This window comes from Chinchilla lanigera, unplaced genomic scaffold (genome assembly GCF_000276665.1).
Source record: "Chinchilla lanigera isolate Chin_1 unplaced genomic scaffold, ChiLan1.0 scaffold00005, whole genome shotgun sequence".
In the NCBI taxonomy this organism is placed as follows: Eukaryota; Metazoa; Chordata; class Mammalia; order Rodentia; family Chinchillidae; genus Chinchilla; species Chinchilla lanigera.
The window spans coordinates 10365479-10382153 of NW_004955406.1; the positions used below are offsets into that span (position 1 = coordinate 10365479).

The 16675-nt window shown below is 38.4% G+C and overlaps 1 protein-coding gene across 1 annotated transcript in view; it reads right to left on the bottom strand.

Moving 5' to 3' along the window:
• Wdr64 (WD repeat domain 64) overlaps window positions 1–16675 on the bottom strand; it is a gene marked incomplete in the record, with an annotated part of 121404 nt that overhangs the window by 47805 nt on the left and 56924 nt on the right. The window contains 4 exon segments of the mRNA XM_013520508.1: window positions 886–1061; window positions 4112–4235; window positions 8028–8176; window positions 11155–11281. Of these exon segments, the coding sequence (XP_013375962.1) occupies window positions 886–1061; window positions 4112–4235; window positions 8028–8176; window positions 11155–11281 (576 nt within the window).

The following is a 16675-nucleotide window of genomic DNA, read 5'->3' on the forward strand; positions in this document are numbered from 1 at the left end:
GACAGGGAAGGGCATCCTGATGATCAACTGCACTAATTTAAAGATGGGAAATTGACATATTGCTGTGCCGTATAGTGTGTTACCAGGAAATCCTACAGTGTCTTTTTGGATTATGCAGACAACAAGGGTAGAGAATATTGAATCAGGGGAGGTTTTCACTCCTTTTTTCCCTTCTAAAAGGTCATTAGTCATCGTAATCAATGCTGGTACTTCGTGATTGCTCTCCTATTCCAGACTTGTTTTCTAATCTTAGCTTCCAGAAAGAGAATAATAAAGGCAATGAGTCCTTGAGCTCTTGCTGGCAGGGTGAGATCCACTTAGCCATGATAAAAACGTAGCCTTAATTTTAGATTTGAAGAAGACATTAGTATTCCTAGGCTGTGAGAGTTTCGCAGGAAAAATAAATTAGCCTTTCTCGATCTTCCCCAAACAGTCCTGAGCAGATTGCCTTATTAACTTTAAAATAAACAAAGCAATTTTGGTGACAAACAGAAGAACTGACTTGAGCATTTCTGAATGCAGTATGGATTATAAGGGAGAGAGCTTGCTGAGGAGAAGCTGTGGGGGGAGCAGTGAATTACTCCCCAATGAGAGTATAAGCAACGCCAGCAGTGGCAGCTATGTGTAGATTTCACCTTTCTGATACCTGTGTTAGAAGATCCTGACTAATCCCGCAGCAAGAGCTTGATAGGCAGCGTGTTGCCTGGGCAACTCCTCCTTTTGCTTTTTTGCAGAGTTAATTAGGAGCATCACAGGGAAGTTAGTGCATAAACACTATACTTTGCTGGTTAGCAAGAGGGGAGTTAAGTAGAGATTATCTACTGACTCATTTGATTTCCCCAAGACTACCATCTACAGTACAAATGTAAGAACAGGACTGGAAACCTGGATCATTTTGATAGTCCCATTGCACTCCAAGGCAAGGATGAAGTACTGGTGTTTGTCCTGACTGTGGAGGAAAATCAGGTGCTTCAGCCAGTGCTCTTCCTCTTTCCAGTCTTTCCCTTCCAGCAGCACTTTCATCTCTTGTCCACTGCTAAAGTCCCAGATTTTGAGTGTTCCTTAGCACACAGAGAAAAGACTATATGAGTAAAATGATTTGTAAAAAACCTCGACATTTAGCTCAGAGAACAGTGAGTCGATTAAAAACTTTCTAACAATTGATCCTATGTTTCTTTTCCCCTAAGACTTACAAATGAGTCTTCCCACAGAATAGACATGAAATACATTTCTGTCTGAATTTGTCACCAGCTGATAAAAAACAAATAGGACCAGGCAGTGTCTTAAAATCTGCTGATGATTTTTGCTGTGGTTTGGATAAACATCCTCCAAAGTTCCATATGTTAAAGGCTTGGGTTCTAACCTGGCACTAGTGGGAGATAGGGGAACCTTTAATAGAGTCTGGTGGAAGGAAATTAGGTCATTGGGGTGTGGCCTTGAGTGGGGGTTGTGGGACCCTGGCCCTTGTCTCTCTTTCATTTCCCAGCTGCCGTAAAGTGAGCAGCTTTGCTGTATCACATTTTCGTTGTCATGATGCCTTGCCACAGGCACAAAAAAGCCATCGGCCAAGTGACCATGGACTGAAACCTCTGAAACCATGAACCAAAATAAATGTTTCCTTCTTATAAGTTGATTATTTAGAGTATTTGCTATAGTAACAGGAAGGTGACAGTTTTCTTAGAAACTCCTGGACTCTCCTATTTGAGCTTTCTTTCTTAAATAGATCTTTTCATGTATTCTCCCAGTGCTTTTGAGTTTGCTAAACACCCCCATATACAGAAATTTTAACCACCACACCATAATTATTATTAACAGCTAAAGGTAATTGTCATAATCTGTCACATTTCCTAGGGTGCTGACATATTTTAGGACACTAGCTCTTATTGGATAATAAAAGGCTTGAGGGAATTCCAACAGATAAGAAGCTATCTGGCTTGGAGTTGTTTTATTGATTATTTGGGAAAGAAAAAAAGAAATGTCAAATTTTGTTTCTTACATTGAGACACATTCTGTTAGAACCTCATTCTCAATGAGTATCCTTTTTTTTTTTTTTCTTCTGGTACTGGGAATTGAACTCACGATGTTGCGCTTGCCAGGCAGGCGCTATGCCACTGAGCTAAATCCCCAGCCCAATAAGTATCCTTTTTAAAAAAGATATTAAAGAATGCCCTCACTTCTTCTACTGTGTGAGTACACAGCAAAAAGGCACCAGGAAATGGTTCTCACCAAAATTGGCTATGGTCTCTATCTCGGACTTCCTAGCCTCCAGAATTATGAGAAACAAATTTATGATACTCATAGGCCAGGCAATGGCATTTCATCATAATAGCCCAAACAGACTGAGATAATTTCTATATCATTAACTTCATTCACTTGGTTTAAGAGATCTGGATGAAGGGACAAGGAGGGATCTACACTACTGTGTGGAGAATTATTTCCTCACATGGGTTTTTATAGTGGTCACCTCAGGTGTAGAATCCACTTTTCCACCCCTCCTTTAAATCTAACACCACCCCCCCCACACACTTTTGATGCCTTGGCTTGAATCCTGCTGCATATTCAGACTGTGTCACTGTGTTGTTTTCCTTCCCCTGTGCCAGGATCTCCATCAGCAACACTAATAACACCTCCACATCTTTTCGTTCACTAACATTGATGAAGTCCTCCCTGTATACCCTTACTGAGACAGGCTCTTCTGATATAAAGTGGATCATCACAGCTCCTGCCCTCAAGGACCCTATGGTCTTGTAGGAAAAGAGTCATACAAACAAAAGAAGTTATTGTGTTTGCATTCATTCCTGGGTTATTCAGAGCACACTCCCATGGCTCAGATTTTCTTCTACCTTGGAACTTCACTGTGTTTGGCAGAGAGTAGAAGAGGTACCTTTCAGTTCTTTCTAGGTGGTGGTAGTGATAGAGAGAGGAGATTGATGGTGTTTGGGTGGAGCTGCTCTGAGAGTCAGAGAATCTTACTTTCTCAAGCGTCTTACACTCGGGATCTTTGTCGTATTAACTTATGTACCTATTATAAGGACAATCCACCAATACTTGAAAGAACTACAGATCATAGGAATGATGAGGTATAATATGGCTTGTTTATGTGAAACTACTACTGCCAATCATACTGAATTGATTAGTCCTCATGCCTAATAAAGATTGTGTTCATTGCTTAGAATTTCTGTCACTACTAATTTTTATTGTGAGCAGGGTGTCCTTGGGGCACAGGATTGCTTTCTTAAGCACTGTGCCATATAAAGAGGAGTTGTATTTGCCCAGCAATCATGATTTTATTTCATGCTGTTACCTTTTCCCTGTGTCTTCAAAATTCTGACTTTCATTTCAGTATGCTCACTTACACCGACTTGTGTGTAAGCACTAATTTTTAGTACGGACATTTCTAGAATAATCATGTTCAACGTATGCCATTGATTAAACTGTCTAGACAAAGCTCTTTCATAGGAGTTCAGAACAAGAGGAGGTGAAACATAGGGTGATCTGTAGTTTTCTGGTTACTGCAAGTTCTCTGCAGAGTTCTGTGACATGAGACATATAAAACAAATATTTCATCTTGAGCTTGACGTTCTCTCAATTTTGATATGGCACATGCTCTCAAAGAGGCAGCACATTAGAGCAAGTACATAATTCTAGACATTCTATACTAAAGTTGGTTGAATATTTTTTCTGGTCTCAAAAATCTGCTTGAGCAAAAATATTTGAGATGATAGGGGTTTAGCTCAGTGGTACTGTGCATGCTGTAATCTCTGGATTCAATTACCACTGTCACTGTCTCTCACTGGGTCTGATATCTATCTTTTAGTACTGAAAATTAGAATAGAAGGAGGCAGTGAAACACAAACACTTTATATGTGAAAGATTTTTGTAATGAGCTACAGTAACTAGATAAATGCAATATAGGTTATTGATTATTTAACATCAATCTCAAGACATCAATGTGCTATAAACAAGTCTGTCACCTTTCACTGAATCATAGCTCTGGCATGTTTACATATTTCTGGCCTGACTCATGTTTTCCCGGCAACCCAAAACCTAATGAGTTCTAGCACAAACACTCAGAACATTAAGGCGGGAGGCCACACTGTATTAGTCTAACCAGTACATGCTCCTGTGGCAAAAAGAACTCCAGTTTCATCAATAGCTGCAGAAGTCAGTTCAACATTGATGCCATGAGGGTCCATAATCTGGTATATTTGGATACCAGTCTCGAGTTCCCACACCTGTAGAAAACAGCAGCAACAAAATCAAGCAACCTATACATATGCTCTTCAATTCACAACAAAATTATTCCACATTCAAAACAGACTCCAAACTAGTACTCTGCACATCTAGCATTTCTCAGTCTTCTGTCCTGATGTTGGTTTGATCAAAGAAAGTTGGAGTGTGATGAACAGCTGCTCCATCTCACACTGCCTCCCTGGTGCACATCCTAACCATAGGCCCAGAAGCAATGAGGAAAATCAACCGGTCTCAAAACTGTGAGCCAAAGTAAGCCTTTCCTATTAGTAAGTTGATTATATGTGGAATTCTGGCACTTTAATGGAGTGCAAACTGACACAGTACTATAAGTGTGAAGCAGTGTTAGCACCAAGATACAAACGTAACAGTTAAAAGTGCAGCAGAACTACATTCATCTGCTACCACTGTTAAAAGCCAGGCCACCTCAAGAGGAAATGCCCTAAGAAGCCCCCTGGGCCATGCCCTGAATGCAAAGGTGACTGGAGATTGGTCTGCCCTCTGAAGCTGAGGCCCCAGAGCTCAGTCCCATCCTAGCGGTTAGTCTAACAGGAATGAGCAGGCCCGGGGCATACTCTGCCTTCTCCCTCTGGCCAGACTGTCATCTCCATGGAGGAGCCCTGGGTAATCACGACTATAGAGGAAAAAGAAAACAGCCTGTTGCTAGACACAGGTGCAAATCTCTCGGTCCTTCTTTTCAATCTTGGCCTTCCTTCCAGCTGTCACACCTCAGTAAAAGGAGTCACTGGTGAGGAGGTAATCCACTATTTTTCACAACCCTTAGGCTGTAAGTACTTGTTAGATCTTTCTTGCATATCTCTGTCTTCCTGAGAAACCACTTTGAAGATGCCACCATGTATTACAGCAGCCATTGATATTTTCCTACTAATCTGTCCATAACTCTGTAATGTTTGTATTGTTCCTAAACTATTTCATAAATGGAAATATGTTTATTACTATGTGTTCCCTACAACAACCATTGAGAATAGTCAATGAATATTCAGTTGGTTACTCATGTATAGCTCTAATTATTTTCTTTAGAAGCCACTTTGAAGATACCAAAGTATAATACAACAACCATTGATAATAACCTACCACTTTTGTCTGTAGCTCACTATTATTTGTCTAAGTGTTTTCCTGAGAAACTATCTTGTAGATAACAATATGTAAAACAACAACCATTGATAATTTCCTACCACTTTGTCTGTAATTCGGTAAGCTCCCCATTACTATGTTATCCTTCTTTTACTCTATAAAATAATTTAAAAAAAAAAAAGTGCAGCAGAGAGAAAAATCAGAACTGATTTTATTTCCCAGTGATACTCATCCAAATTACCCAAGGATCACGGGTAGAATCTGTGGTGAAAAGTATGGTATCTGAGATAGACTGGTGAAATGAACTCCTTGATTTTTCCAAGTAGTGAGAGAAATGGATGGAGAGGGAGATCATAGACTTAATGTTATAAGCACATGTCCATAGGGGTTTTAGAAGGAGAGGGTGGGGGAGGGAGGGATAACGGAAGGAGAACAGGGAGAAACACTGACTCTATAATTAGATAATCCAGATACTTGTCAAAATACATCATTCTGATCCAGGCATGGTGGCACACACCTGTAATCCCAGCACTTTGAGGCTGAGGCAGCAGTATTGCTGCAATTTCAAGGACAGCCTTGGCTATATAGTGTGTTCAAAGCCAGTCTGGACTACATAGCAAGATCCTGTCTCAAAAGAAAAAATCCATTGTTCTCTTTCTTCAGAAGCACAGCAGAGGCGGTAGACCTGTGGACTCGGTCACTAAACCTCTGTCTTTGTGGATCTGCCAAGTTCAGATGTTAATTAGATGGCCAGCGATAACAGCACAGGACTGGCAATACCAAAGTGATTATAACTGAGCTATTGGGAGGCAGCATGTACACAAGGCTAAATACAGGAAAATGCATTTGTCCTCAGGGAACTGAAGGATAGCTGTTCCACGTAGGTGAGAGAGGGAGCATGGGAGGAGAGAGGACTGATGAGGAAGCCTGAGGGCCAGATAACACAGGGCCACTGACTGGGAAATATTACAGCCAGTATTTGAATGAAGTCAGCTTGTCCCTGGAGCCCAGGTTCCTAACTTCTGTGTCTCCCTGGGTATAGATAAAGTCCTTCATGGAGAAAGAGGAATGTGGGAGAAAGGGCAGGGTCAGGTCTGAAGTATAACCCCTGTCCAGCTGATCAGTATTGAAACTCACCCAGATAAATTCCTTTCACTTCCCCGGTCTTACACAGGGAAGATGGCATCTACCTAAAGGTAATTATTGCATGAAAGCAGGATAGCTTTTAGTCTTTGCTTCTGTCTGCTTACTTTCTCTTTAGACATGGCCAGAAATAAGTGATAAATAATTTAACTCAGAAACTTTTGGCCCAATAAAATCTCTAGCATATGAACACAGAAAGTCAAACACTGAGAAACAATTTCACAAGTTTCTGGAAGAATGTTCTCTAAAGGTCCATATATCCCCTCTTAGGAATAAAAGGATGAACATCTGATGTAAACACCTCTAGCCATCACTGCCAGATGATGTCAATGGTTATAATAATGGATACAGCATGGCCAAGTACCCTGGCCTCTGAACACAGTAGTGATAGGGCTAGAGGGATGGAGCATAAAGGTCATGGGAATTCATGACAGGCAGGTCTTAGCCCATATTCCAGTTCTTCTGCTTATTAACTGGGGGTGGGGCAGTGATTAAGGTGGAGAGTCAACTTGAGTGACTTTGAGAATCTACCCCAGGGATTGGTGAGGCATACTTCTGGGTATATTTGGGTGGGCCATGAAGGTTTGGCAATGGGGTCTATATCTGGCTCCTAATCTAGTGCTGTTCCACTGCTCGGCTTCCTGGCCACTATGAACTAGGCAGCTTTGCTCTACCATGCCCTTTGCCATAATATTTCTGCCTTAGAAACAGCTGACCATGGACTGAACTCCCTGAAACCGTTAGCCAAATCAAACCTCTCCTCTTTTAAATTGCATTTGGTATTATGTCCCAGACACAGAAAACTGACTCATATAGGGGGAAAGGTATTTGGTCTCTCTGAGCCTTAGACCTTTAAAATCAAAGTCATGCATTCACCAAGAACTTTCATAAAGAATGCGATCTTAGACTTAATGTTGTAGCACATGTCTTACACCTACAGATGTTTTAGTAAATGACCATAGCTTTTTTCCTTCCCTTCTTTTTTTTTTTTTTTGGTTTTTTCTCCGGTACCGGGAACCGAACTCATGACCTTGCGCTTGCCAGGCAGGCGCTTTTGCTGCTGAGCTAAATCCCCAGCCCCTTTTCCTTCCCTTCTTAACATATACTCTCTATTTATAGCTCAGTGAAAAATAAAATAAATATAGTTTTCCCCACAATTAAGACATCTGGATATCTTTGAATTGGAAAAGTACTCTAAGAACACTTCATCTAGTTGTCAAAATAAAAAGATAGAAATATAAACTGTTATAACACACAGGTTAATTATCTTACCTTTATATATTTCCTTTAAGTGTTCTATTTTGATAGTAAAGACTAGATTTATTTCTTCATTCAGGGATGTTCCTCGGTAGCAAGCAGTTTGAGCTGGCTTAAATTTTTTCTTTCTCATGTATTCATGAAAAGTTAAAAAGAGCTCCAATATACAGTCTCATCACATATCCCACTACATTTACTTATTCACACAATGATATGCCTGGAAGAAGAGAAAATCCTATTTGCTCTGCCTTTTTCTGTTTGTAGAACCAATATGTACTCACCTTAATTATCGATTCCGAGCAGATAGTGAGTACTTGGTGACAATACTTGTTGTAAAGCATGACATTGATTTCTCGTTCATGAGTGTGAGGAACCTGTTTCGTGTCTTGTATCATCCTTGTAAGAGGATACATGTCTATAAAATTTGATCCTGGCACAGAAATAAGAATCCCATAAATGCTCCATCCTAGAAGTTTAGATTCACAAAAGATTTTACCCAACTAGTTGGGTCTGAAAACAGCCTATCAGTGAAACTAGTAATATCGATGCCTAGGAAATTTCATGAGGAGAAATACATTCTCTTACACTGAAATGTTTTTGACACATAAAGCAAATGTGATTTAGCCAAAGAAGAAACATTCATTTTGAACTTCATTATTTTTCAAGTACAGGTCATTTAGGCTTCACTGACATCTCCATCTTAGTGACCACAATACCCTAAATTTTGTGGTCTACTTTATGTGCCTCCTTGTGCCTCTCCATCTGGATCATAGCAATGAGGGTGATGGTCAGGTTTCTGCAGAAGGCAAGCTTCCATTTAGTGATGGAAATTTATTGTTAGAGCATTTTTCTTTTTTTTTTAAATTTTAAAGATAAAAGGAGGGAAACATTAACAGACATACAACATTTTACAACATATCACAAGCACAATACAGACAATACAGAGTTACAAACAAAGTGGTAGGGAATTAACAATGGTGGTTGTATTACATATTGATATCTTCAAAGTGGCTTCTCATGAATGTTAGAGCATTTTTCAACCAACAAATTATAAAGAACTCTGTGAGCATGGTTTTATTACTTATAATGAATGTGAACGATTGCAAGCTGATCATTATAACATCAAAATTAAGTAAAATGGATTTCCAAACTACCACATGACAGATGCAGTTAGCAAGGCCATGAGACGATCAGGCATTCTTGCATTTTTTACTAAGGGCCTTTGGTTTGTTTTTACAGTTGTACTACACACTTCAAGTATTAACTCTCAAAATCAATTGATTATGTGTTCTATTTTAGTGTCATGTCTAGAAGTCCTGATACTCAAAGTATTCTGGTAGCTCAAATAAAAATAAAACATCTTCCCTATTTTTATTGATGTGGAGATCAAGTTACCAACAGCTGACTTTGCATTGGGTTTCTCAAATATCTTCAAAGAAATCTCACTCCTGTTTTTTTTTTTTTTTTCTTGGTATTTTTCCCAGTACCGGGGATCAAACTTACGACCTTGTGCTTGCTGGGCAGGTGCTGTGCTGCTGAGCTAAATCCCCAGCCCCAAAGAAATCTCAACTTTGAAATTTCTAGCAGGAGTTGCTAAAGACTTTCCTAAGTGCTTAAATTTTAAGATAAAATCTGTTCATGTGTAAAGAAGGGCTGAAACAGATCATCTGGTAATATTTCTCAATTCAGATATCTCAGTATGGAAATGTGAGAGACATATGGTACCCAGACAACCAAACCACACTTAGAGCTTCCTGGCAGATGCTTTAATATTGTGCTCACAGGAACTAACTTTATTCAGAATGGACATAAACAAAGCTAGGTGTGTTTATGGGAAAGTGATAATTTTCTTTTCTTTCTTTTTTTTTTCCTGTGGATTGTACTACAGCTGGGGGAATGATGTGGTATGGAGCATGAATGTGGGTTCAGGAGTCAGAAGCTCTGAGATCAAATCCCAGCTCAATGTCTCTACCTTGTAGATAGTGAAGGTGATGGTCCCAGCATAAGTCAGCTAAACTGTTCGAGAAAGCAGTTTTTCCACTTATAATTTTAATAATTCCTGCTTCATAAGGTGGGGTTAGGTGATAAAATGAAAAAAGTAAAAAAGAAATGTACAAATGGTTGTTGTCTTAATAAAAGCAGGAAGTTATGACAGTGACAATAACATTTTCTGCCGAGCCTTTTTAGCACATGCTGCTGTTGGTGTGGTATAGAGGGATGTTACATAAAGCTACTTCATTTGAATCAAAGCATGAATTAATAAATTTCATGGAATTCTAATATCAAGTTGAAGTTTATAGTCAATGTATGTAATTTCAGTAGTTAAGCAATACATAGAACTCTGTATTTTCTGCAGGCAGAAACACTCCCAAAATGATATACAACTGAGAAGAAATATTATTTTTTTCTATTTTCTTTCTTCTTTTTACTTGATATTTGAATCCTTAGTTACTCTGATGATAAATGCGATAGAAATGTTGAACCCAGGGTTCAAACATGCCAGTTGGGGAACTAAGAGGAAAAATTTTCATGTAGCCATTCATATATTCTTTTTAGAGGGGGTCATGTAGAGGTGGGTACGTACAACTCAAGCACAACATGCTAGCTCCCTCCTAACCTAAAGAAAAACCACCAACACAAAAGTTAAAAATAATTATATTCTTCACCAGAGATAGCACCAAGCATTTCCCTTCCTTAATTAGTCCCACAGTAACTCACAGCAGGTGGTCAGTGGGCATATGCTTAGGAAATGCAACTTTGGCTGAGTGTTCCAGAAGAGGAACTACTATCAATATCATTCATTTCTTTTCTAGCTTAAGGGTAAGCATGTGAAGAGTGTTCAAGCTAAATACCCAACAGGGCAACTTGTTTCTTTACTGTGTCTGTCTAAGAGACTGCAAGAAAAAAAAGAAAAAGAAAATCTGGCTACATAGCAAGACCCTGTCTCAAAAAAAAAGGCAGAAGTAAAGACAGTTGGGAGGGCCTGCATTATTCTTACTAACGGCCTCATGAGCAGAATGCATAGGGCTAATTGCCTTGCTGCAGAAAAGGGGCTTATGCTGGGACCATCACCTAAGAGAGGATCACATTCAGAGCTGAGCATAGGAGCTGGATTTGTCCTAGACATAGCACCTACATTCCCCGTTCCTGTGTATTCTTGAGTTGCGCATCAAGAACGTAAAGAACTGACCTGTTATTTTCAGAAAACGACATTTACGTGTTTCATCCACCTGGCCATATAGTCATAAGAAAGCATGGAATTGAAAGTTAGACCTACTGTGGTGGTGAATCATGGTTTGTAATTACTCCTTTTTGGCCTCCCTCCAATAGAACATGCTTAAGTGCTCATTTTAAAAAGGTTAAAAACCAAAACATTAGTTTGATTTACAATTATCTGGATACACCTACCTGTGATAAGCATGCCGTGTTTGGTATCGTATATCATGGAATAAATCTGCATGTCTCCTGGTCCTCCCTGGGTGTCATGGAAGACTTGTAACAGGGAAAGAGTCTGTATATCCCACACCCTGAAAACCTGGGTGGATAGAGGACAGAGTTCACCACTGTTTATTTTTTCTCAAGCGATTTAGGTGAAGCATTTTCAGTGTCTGAAGCAGGCGCTTCTAAACTTGTAGCAATCTATGGTTTATACCATGAGCACACATTTGCAAAGCTCTGGTTTTATTCATTAATGTCAGAGGAAAGTAGCAGCGGTTATTAAAGCTTTGCTTTAAGTCTACCTTTAGGAACTGGATATTTCTATCTTCCTAGAAAGGAATGGGAATTAGTATTTATTACTACTTAAGAATTCAGGCCGGGTGTGGTGGTGCATGTCTCTAATCCCGGCACTTGGGAGGATGAGCAGGTGGATCACCATGAGTTCAAGACCAGCCTGGGCTACAAAGTGAGTTAAAACCAGCCTGAACTGCATAGCAAAACCCTGTTTCAAAAAGAGAATAAAAAGGAATTCAGAAGATAATAAAGGATGGGAATATCTCACTGAGATTTCAAAGAACATCCCCCTCCCCTTGCTCAAACATGTAAACATTATAGAGAGTAGTTTTTAGGGATGGAGTAGGAATTGCAAAAATACAGGGGAATGGGTTATTAGAGCTCTCCTTTGAAGGGAGAGGGAGAACTATGTAATAATTCAAATAGAACTCGAGTTGATACTAAGGGATAGAGAGAACAGTAATGTACAAATTTAGTAATGTAAAGTTTACACTCTGTCACCTGAAATAACTGGTCTCAGTCTTTTTATTACCATTTTTAGCAAGTTAACAACGTGCCTGAATTTCAGGGGTTACATTTCCTATTCATGCATAAGCCTTAGCTATTTTCATATAATAATAATTATTGATCTATTTAAATTGGAATACAACTGTTCCTGAACCTACAGTGTGGTTGTGTCCCAACAAGCCTATTGTAAGTAGAAAATATTAAGTAAAAGATACATTTAATGCATTTAGCTTACTGAACACTACAGCTTATCCTAGCTTACTATAATGTGCTCAGAACGCTGATGTTAGCCTATACTTGGCAAAATAATTTAATAAAACTCTATTTTATAATAAAGTGGTTGAGTGCTATGCAGAGAATGAAGGGAAGATTATATGGGTCATAGAGTTTAAAAATCATATGCTAAAGCATTGTAAGTCAAGGACTATATTTGTTGAATAAATGGGTGATTATTTACAGAGCTGCATAAAAAACTCTAGGTTGTAGTTCTGTCAACAGAGATGTTGACTTCTTTTTTGACTTTTTAAATTTTACTGGTACATTTTAACTATACATAATGATAACATCAGCATAGGGAATTTGTACGTGACATATATTGTACATGACCTATATCGCTGTATGGACATATATTACTTCTTTTTTCCCCCATTCCCCTCCACTTCCTTCAACCCCTCTTCTCCTGCTTGTTGAGATACTGACTTCTAAATTGAAACTCTTATAGATGAATCAAGGGAATCAAAATCTTCGCTATTGCTAAGGTAGATTGGTCTTTATTTGCAGGAGCACAAAAATACTGAGTCATGTGATTTAGGCAATACTGGTAAGGAGACTGCTCAGAGATTCACCCTTTGCAGGCTACTATTATTAAGAACTTATGGAATTTACATACAAATGGAATTTATTTCCTTTGCCCTAGTTTTTAAAATGCCAATTTTGGGACAGCAGATGGAACGGTGAACCTTTTCAGTCTTTTGCATCACAGAGCAAGCGAGTATAATCGAGCTTTATGTGCTCTTTTTAGTTTGGTTGGTTAATTGGTTTTTGATCTTTTCACTTGCTCTATCTTAGGCCAATAGGACTTTATAGCGGCTCAGCACTGCATAGATCCTTAATATTTTTTCTCCTTGAATAAGTCAGTTAATAAATAGGACTGTTTCAGAAGCATAATCCATTTACTTTATTGGTGGCCATGGTATGTTAGTGACTGGGAGAGAAAAGTATAATGATATGAATGAGGTTATATGGATGCTCATTCTCTTATTTCAGCCAGGGGTTGACAGTCCATATGTTAGGAATTAGTACCTCAACGCTTGCACAACCAACATGAAGCCAGATCAGCCCAACAGTCAGGGACTTAGGAAGGGACTTAGGAAGAAAGCAAGAACAAAACATGTTAGAAGGAGATTAATTTGTTACATCAAGAAAATCATAAAAGACAAATGGCTACAACTAAACAAACCTGGGTGGCAAAATGAAATATTTATAAATTGTAAATTAAATACCACATGTGTACAAGTGAATTTAACAAAAATATCACCATCTATTAGGAGTAAAAACAATAATGCTGATTTTTAAATAAACTGGCAACACAAGAGTTAGATAGAAGTTTTTTAACATTGGGAAAACATTCATTTATTAAGCTGATGAACTTTTGAAGGTAAAGTGGGAACTAATACCATTAATCATACAATATCAAAGAAAAAGACAAGAGAAAAGCTTTGCCCACAGCCTTTCATGAGGAATAATTAAGAATGATGAAGCAGAAGTCTGAAAATTATATGCATGTGCAAGCTAGGAATGAGGATTGTTTTGATTCAGCCATGTTTCCTGGTCTTTCTTCTTGCAAAGCTCATGCCAATCATAATTGTCCAAATGCATTAATAAAACATTTTCCCTCCTTTTCTCTGATGAATGTTTATTATGGAATGACTAGAGTAGAATGTCAGATTTTTAGAAGCTGGTCTCAGATACATAAAAAGATAGATCAAAGTACAAAAAATGCAACACTAACAAGGCACATAAAATTCCTTGCACAGTAATTAATTATGGATGTCTGTTTTAGATGTTGCAGGTGAAATGATCAATAAAAACATAGTTTTTGATAGTTTAAAGTCTAAGCAGGATATAAATATAACACAAGTAGTTATAAGTACGGTAAGAAATATTTGAGTGAAAATATGAAAACTGCGCCATGATGAAAATTGAATCATAAAGAGTTTATCTTTGAGTAAAATCCTTAGAATAATAGCATCATTTAGATAGAGCAAAGGACATGGGGAATTCACAATTTTCTGATTTGTCTAGGGAAGCTGGGATTTGACCTGTCTTCCTAATTTTACCCAGAGGCTATGTTATGGTTGATTCATTCTGTCTGTCTGGGAAGTTTAGAAGTTTAACTAAGTAACTCAGCAGGGGACCAGGGTCTTCAATTTGTAAACGTTCTGAACGTGTGAGAGTTAACACAGGGAGAGTTAACACAGTGATATTGACAAATGGTGTATTTTAAAAGATATATATATATATACATATATATTCATATATATATATCAAGGTGACACAGTCATTTAACATTATCTTATAGAAAATTCATTGCAAAATGCATTTGCAGAAAATTCACTGTATTCATTAAGTTCTTATAAGTAACTTAAGGGGGCTGGGGATTTAGCTCAGTGGCAAAGCACCTGCCTGGCAAGCGCAAGGTCGTGAGTTCGGTTCCCGGTACCGGAGAAAAACTAAAAAAAAGTTCTTATAAGTAACTTAAAAAAACTTTTAGCAATGTGAAACTAAACTTGTAAATTTTATTATATTGTTTTCACATTTTCCTGTGATAATTGGCAAATAAAAATGAAAGAAGACATAAGCATATCTCTTAAAAAATAACTTTCTGATTAGAAAATTATTGTATATACTTTCAAACAGCATGCTATAGTTTGGGTCTTGAAAGATCCCCCAATGGTCTATGTATTAAAGGCTTGGTCCCTGTTTGATGTTATTGGGAACCTTTAAGAAATGAGGCCTAAAAACTGGATGTGGTGGTGCAGGTCTGTAATCCCAGCACTCAGGAGGCAGAGACAGTAGGATTGCTGCAAGTTTGAGACTAGCCTGAGCTACAAAGTGAGCTCAAGGCCAGCCTGAACTGCACAGGAGACCTTGTATCAAAAAGACAAAAAAAAAAAAAAAAAAGAAGAAAAAGAAGAAGTGAGGCCTAGTGCAAGAAAGTTAGATCATTGGAGATGTGTCCTCAGAGAGGTGAATGAGATCCTGGTGCTTTCTTTCTCTTTTTTGGTGCCCAATCATGATGTAAACAGTGCTCATAACATGAGCACTTATTCCAGCTATGATGTGCTGTCTCACTACAGGCCCAAAGCAACAAGGGCAGAAACCCCCAAAACTATGAGCCAAAATAAACCTTTTCTCTTCATAAATTAATTATGCCAGGCATTTTGTTACTGTAATGGCAAGCTAATGCACACACACTACAAATACCAAGTCTCCCTGTCTAGTTACCATTTGGACTCCTTACTCCAACTCCTTAGGCTGCTCGCTGTTTAAAAATCCTGCCTCTAGAGCCAAGAGTAGCACAGAGGAATCCAGCCTCATCACTTCATAACCCTGTGATGTTGGGAAAATCACTTAACTTCTCTGAATCTTAGTTTTCACACTTGGAAGGCGACAATACCAAATATTTATATAATAGAGTTTTCACGAGCTTTGAATAATGTCACATATAAAAAAACTATGATAGGGCATATTTAGGGCATATTTATCTATTGAGATTTACTTTGGTCTTTTAAATAGTTGTATAGTATTTTTATGTGAATGCTCCATAATTTATTGTAATTAGGTCGTGTTGCTGAAAATTAGACACATTTCTTGGATTTTCTTTCATGAATGTGATAGTGAACACCTGTGCACATGTACCTTTATAAAGTACATTGCTTTCAGAAGCAGTCTAAACATAATCAGATGATAAATTCTTAGAAATACAATTTTTGTGTCCAAGGGTGTGAAGATTTTAAATTTTGTTAGAGGTTGCCAAATCACATTGCCTTTTGAACAGATTATAAACAGTGTGATGGTTCCTGAGTTCAAGTTGCAAAATGAGCTTTCATGATTAGCTCCAATTTTCTTGGTGCATTGAATTTGGTATCTTTGTCATTCTTGGGGTTGGTCATGAGAGATTTGTGGCAGCTATGCTTTATTAACTGTGCTTTTAGCTCTTGTGCTAGTCAGCTTCTGTTGCTGTGACAAAATACCTGGGGAGATCTCTTTAAATGAGAAAAGCTTCATTTGGCTCATGGCTTCAGAGGCTTCTGTCAGTAATTTTAGGCTATGGCAAGGAGGAACAACATGGAGGAAGAGTATGGCGGAGGAAATCTGCTCCTGTCATGGCAGCATTCAGATTAAAAACAATGAGGAAGGGTTTGATTTAGCAAGAAGAGAGTCTGCATGTTGTTGGGCAGGTGGAAATGAAGAGAGAGACAGAGATAGACACATCTATCTCTATCTAACCCAGGATGGTTCACTGGCAACCTTCAAAAGAAGACCTGTGTTGATTCTGAACTGTAAGAGCTGATGCCCCACAAAAAGAGTTCCTGAAGCATATATTTCACTTGGATTTAGAGGGTAGCTATAGTCGGGTGTGGTGACACACACATGTAATCGCAGCACTTAGGAGACTGGGCTGAGA